The 5,535-nt window shown below is 53.5% G+C and overlaps 2 protein-coding genes across 2 annotated transcripts; one reads left to right on the plus strand and one right to left on the minus strand.

Moving 5' to 3' along the window:
• Positions 1-1,116: 1,116 nt before the first annotated feature.
• Positions 1,117-1,365, minus strand: DICSQDRAFT_60518 (uncharacterized protein; the record flags this gene model as incomplete). The annotated part of the gene is made up of 1 exon (XM_007365717.1): positions 1,117-1,365. A coding segment is annotated over one exon (249 nt), but the record flags the coding sequence as incomplete, so codon positions are not given.
• A 498-nt stretch (positions 1,366-1,863) lies between these two features.
• On the plus strand, positions 1,864-4,586 carry DICSQDRAFT_170098 (uncharacterized protein; the record flags this gene model as incomplete). Its single annotated transcript, XM_007365718.1, has 7 exons — positions 1,864-2,018; positions 2,342-2,360; positions 2,438-2,532; positions 2,726-2,915; positions 3,090-3,248; positions 3,305-3,412; positions 4,512-4,586. The coding sequence occupies 7 exons, from the start codon at positions 1,864-1,866 to the stop codon at positions 4,584-4,586; spliced, it is 801 nt and encodes a 266-aa protein (XP_007365780.1).
• Between the last annotated feature and the right edge of the window lie 949 nt (positions 4,587-5,535).

Raw genomic sequence — 5,535 nt, forward strand, 5'->3', positions numbered from 1 at the left:
GTACTAGACTACAAGCGCTCACGGGCACAACTGTGCAAAGTCACCGTGGCAGCAGTGTCGGCGGGCACAGTCAAGAGTTTAGGAAAGTGGAGGGGATGCACGAGCAGAACCGAGTGTCGACAGAGAGGGATGATGGGTGCGCGCAGGGATAAACGTCAACACGAAACTTCGGTCAGAGCGCAGGGCTCATAACCTGATAAACTCGGGGCTGTGAAGACAAGGATTAGATCCGACTAGAGTCGAAGCAAGATCTTCAGTCAGTAAGGAAAGACTTTATTGCAGTAACCAACTGTACCTAGAGTCGAAGCAAGACTACAAAGGATCAAGTAAGTAACTACAAGTTAGAGGTAGATATAACGAAGTACTCACTCTTCAGTCAGTAAGGAAAGACTGAAGAGGGAGGACGCAATCTGAAGTCCTTATATACTACAGAGAAGTGTCCATGACTAATCGAAGAGTGGTTAGTCACATGTACCATAGTGCGATGAATAATACAATGGTGAAAGAATTGCGACGTATCGCACCATAGGATGAGCAAGAGATGAGTAAGGCATAGGCCTGTCTAGACCGTTCTGGAGTAGTACGGATTGTTCTAGACAGTACCAGAAGAGTCTGGAAGCATAGCTATAGTACACGAGCAGAGAGTCCCAAATATGGTAACATACTACATAAGCGACTACAGCTAAGCGCTAGGAGACGCATAGCCTCGTGTAGTCCGGACCGGATAAGTCCAAGTTCAACAGCCTGCCATGCCCTCGGTGCCCGTTCACCAGGGTGTTCCACGGGATGGGCATTGTGCTCCCAATAGGTGTCCCTGCCGTGCTGTTCCACCCGTCGATCGACATTCGTCCGTGTATGCTTGGTCGTGGGTTCATTAAGCCAGACTCAAGGACAGAGTGTGGGTGGTGGCCTCCAGGGAGAGCGTTGGGGTCGCGCTTGTGGGAAATCTCAAGAAGGTGAACGCCTCAGAAGGTGGCGATGAAGCCGGCGAGGAGGGAGATGGAGTTGGCGGGATCGTCCGTGTTGAAGCCTTGGAAGAGAATGACAGAGGCGACATTTGTCGCGGTGGAGAAGCCAACGTAGTACATCGGGTTCACGCTGAATGAAGTCAGCACATCAGTGGGGGAAGCCACAGTGGAAAGAGGGGAGGTTGATGGAGTGTGTGGCCCTCGTCCGAGGTCGGGCGGGCTTTGTGTTACTCACATCTACGGGAACGGACAGAGGCTCATGTTGCTCCCAGCCAGTGCTGGTCCATACCCGGGATGGAAACTTGTGGGCAAGGTCCTTCGGAACTCGATCGCACTGGGTAGGACGAGCAGCTCGTACATGGTGGATGAGAAGTGTTAGGAAAGTGAGCAGGGAAGGATATGGGAGTTCCCATGAGGAGGCCCGGTGAGCGTACGGAGTCTGTCGACGGGAGTGTGTAGCGAGTGGGGGCAACGAGAAATGAGGAGGTGAGGGCGAGGACGAGGATTCATGGAGCGCGAGTACATGTTTAGCGCGGCAACGTGGAGACACCTATATGCGTCACAAGCTCTTCACCTTCAGGCTACTCATAAGGAGTGTCCTCGTGCAAAAACGTCAAGCCCATCTTCCCTTCGCCACACTACCATCCCCTCTCTCTTATGAAGGTCAATGTCTCAAGAACCAGTGGGCAAGACAAAGATAGTCATTTTATGAGTTCCGCTACAATGCTCCACCACCGCCTGTGCTCGCCGCGGCAACTAGGCTCTGTACGTACGGATTCCGGGGGCATATATGCACCCCTTTACTCACATTTTCTCCATGCAGTCTTAGTGTTCCCTTGCCAGGGGCACTCTGACTCATAACCGCTCACAGTACACGGGTCTCTGTGACATTGTAATGCCTCGGTGGCGGGACCATGCTTCCGAATATTACGACACGAGCTACCCAGTCATCGACGACTCGGAGCTCGCGCAAGACGAGCAAACATTCTCTGCCCAAATAAAGCAGATGCGCTTCTATGTGTCAAGTGGACAGGTAACCTTAGTGAACAAGTATGTTCCCCTTCGTCCTCTGTTGTCCTATCCTCCGCGAGAACATTAGTAGCTCCCTGCAAGTCCTGTATGTGCCATATGGTGCGCATATACACGTGCCTGGGGTGTGTTCCACCAGGCATCACGCGAGAACAGAGCATCAGAGCTCAGCTGCCTAGACTATGTCTGTGGTGCGATGCATTACTGCATTGGTTTGGGTGGTCTCGCCTATCCTCGCCCGCGTAAGCGTCTTGTCGTTCTCATCCTCCATCTTTATCATCTGGGGAGACATGTCATTTTCACTATTACGACTGTTTAATTGCTCAACGAGGCCTGCCACATAGGCGGCCAAAACTTCGCTGGGTGAGCATGGTGTGATGCCGAAGACACCCCTTGTTGCGCTCCCCGTCTGACCTTTACCCTTTCTGCTCTGACCAAAGGCGATCACATCCGCGATCAAAGCGCCCTTGTCCGATGCGACGACCATCGTCGGCACTGCTGATGGGTGCATGCTCTCGTTCACGAACGAGTACAAGTATGTCTGCGGAGACGCGCACATGAGCCTTGTTGCTGGCCTCAGCGCATTCCCCTCGGGTATGGTGCACTCCGTCGGCTTTGACGACCGTCTGCGCACAGTTGACGGCCAGGCCTACACATAAGTCCTGACCCATCACTCTACTGTGCGGACGAGAGGATCACGGATGAACTCAACAGTTTTGGCAAGGCAGGCCTTCATCGTTCTCGACCGCCGCCCAGCTCAAGGCGGGCGTCGCGGTCAACGGCAACTCGACGGTGTTCGTTGTGGAAGTGGAGAGCGTTGAAGCTGTGCCGTCAAACCAGAAGGTGTTTGACCTCCCTCTCAAATACTCCCCAAGCGCGATCGCTGCGTCCGGCTTGCTCGTCGCCGTTGGCGGAGAGGTGCGTCCCCTCCTGCTCTTCTGTCTTCCTCGCTGAGAGATGGCATATCCGAACCTGGACCAAAAAGTGTGACTGTACAGTTGGGACGGGAAGGCGCTCTCGGAGAAGGTGATTACCCTTTCTCGGGCTATCTTCATCGTGTCTTGCCATTGGTACTCACACATCCTTCTGCAGATCATCAAACAAGCAGCCAAGTCTAATAATATCAACATCTTTGCCCCCTCTGCATCTATTTCTGCCACACTCTCTATCGCGACCCTCCCCCACACTCTATATCCACAACCGTCTCTGGTCCCTCATCTACCGCAGCATCAACGAACGGAAACGATCATGGTCAGGTGAAGATAGAAGACGGGTCAGGCTCGTGAGACCAGCTCATCACGCTGGAGGACAGGGAGGACAACGGGAAGCTGAAGCGGAAGCTGTCCGAGGGCGGGCAGACGTTCGTGAGCCTGCCAGAAGCAGGCACGAAGAAGCGCAGGAAGACGGTCAAGATCGTGAGTGTTGTGTGGTATAATCGTGTCGGGAGCGTGTCGCTGACGTCTGCTGTTTCTCCCTTTGTCTTTGTGCCCGCCGTGTCTCTGGCCTCGTCTACGGCTATGCCTGTGCCAATGTGCCATGACATGCATCGCAGTGCCCATTCCCTTGTGCGGTTGTCTTGTATGCCTTGTTTGTCAATATGTGTCTGCTTCTACAATATATCTTTCGCCTGTGTATCCTCCGAGTGTCGAGCCCTATAGCCCAACACCAAAAAATCCGAGGCAATGTGCCAGATATTTGGCAATATGTACAAGTTGTCCCCCTGTGCTGCCCGGCATTCTCAAGGATGCCCCCTTGCGCAACGCCCGCAATCCCGGGCAATATGAAAGGATACGGCACTCGATTGCCGACATTGCAAGCAGGTGCAACGCTCACAATACCAGGCAATACCGACAAGATCTTGCCAGTATTGCCTGGTATTTTCGGACATTGCCTGGTCTTCCAACCTAGTCAGGTTTATTGCGCTAGGATGGAAACCAGACAAGGTGCGCCCAACATTCCCCAAATGTTGCACGGTATTCCTATGATTGCCCGAGCAGGTGTGGGTAGGTTATATACAACAGGAATTTTACAGTTTTGCTGATGCAGGTCGCCGGAGTGGAGTTCGACATCAATCGTCACGTGGTGAACATGTGGAAAGTGGGTCAAAAATCCGGGATGTCCAAGACTCTCCAGAGAATACACGCTTCTCAAGGATTCCAAGTCCGGAGCTGATGTGAAAATCCGAGACATCAGGCGTTGCAGTGCGTCTTGATCTTGAGCCCATGGAGATAGTTGCAGCCTGACCTCTCGCACGGATGAGTGGATGAGAGCGAGACATCCTAGGTTGAGGGAAGAGGGTGCGCTGCTGTGTGTGCGAGCAAATCGGCCGATCAAGAAGACCGAGGTGAGTCGAGGTAATGCCGGTGCACCGTCCATCAAGGTCACAAGGTCTTGCCATATCGCTAACCGCGCAAACAGTTGGAACGGATATAAGCTGATCTTACGGACGTAAGCAGCATACTGGGAGAATTTTTTCCACTGCGGGTGAGCTCTTATATCCTGCTGGATGCGCAGGACCTGCGGCGTGAACGGAATTCAACAGCGGTGTTGCCATGGGACAAGGGGTTCACTCACAGCAACACGGTCTAAGGCGGACCTATCCTTAAGATCGACAGCCTCAGCCATTTCAAGGGTACACAGAAGCTCAGTTAGAGGCCGGTCACTGGGCAGAGATCTCCATAGAACCGTCAAAGCCGGATGAGCGAACGCTCTGCAAGACCGAGCCAAACGAGCTAGAGCTTGACGACAATGAGGCACGTCCGATTGCGCAGATTCGATGTCTACATGCAGATGTTCGAACACTTGATACACAATATCCTCTATGGTGTACCAGGGCTGAGTAGCCATGAGAAAGTACGAGACGTCCTCTGTGATGGATCGTTGCTGGGATGAAGGACGGCTGATTACAGGGTCGGGCGGCTCTGGCCTATGTAGTCGTAACTCCCTCAGCAAGTCCCTGGGTTACGTAAAGATGCCCGCATACATTGCAGCACAGTTACATCCTCTAGGAGCTGCTTCGTCAGAACGCTGCAGTCTCCGCTGTCGCGGCGACTAGGCGCGTAGACTCGGGTCGACGTTCGGCGACGACCCCGTAGGCGAGCGGCAAGGAGCCGAAAGGGGAAAGAGAGAGGGAGAGGGATAAACGTGACAGAAAGCTCGACGAGGGCAGAGCGGAGGTCGGCACGAAGGCACGAGACCTACGAAAGCTAGTCTTCACGCAGGCAGCGACAGACTAGTCCCAATGACCAAGTTATACATTAGCAATCGGAGGGAGATACAACGCTATGGTCACTCACCTAGTCCCAATGACCAAGAGGTCGAGATGGGGACTAGGAAGTGCCTAAGGGGGTCCTTATATACTAGAAGGGCTGCTTAGCAACCAAAGACAAGGCGCGAGAGCGAGGCAGTGAAGATGACAAAGGGAGAACAAAGGGCGGGAAGGAAAAGGCAAAGGCATGGCGATCACGGGAACGTAGCATGCGGGTGTGGGAACGTATCTGCAGTGTCCAAACTGGGATGGGGCTAAGAAAGGAAATGG

This window comes from Dichomitus squalens (genome assembly GCF_000275845.1).
Source record: "Dichomitus squalens LYAD-421 SS1 unplaced genomic scaffold DICSQscaffold_14, whole genome shotgun sequence".
Classification (NCBI taxonomy): Eukaryota; Fungi; Basidiomycota; class Agaricomycetes; order Polyporales; family Polyporaceae; genus Dichomitus; species Dichomitus squalens.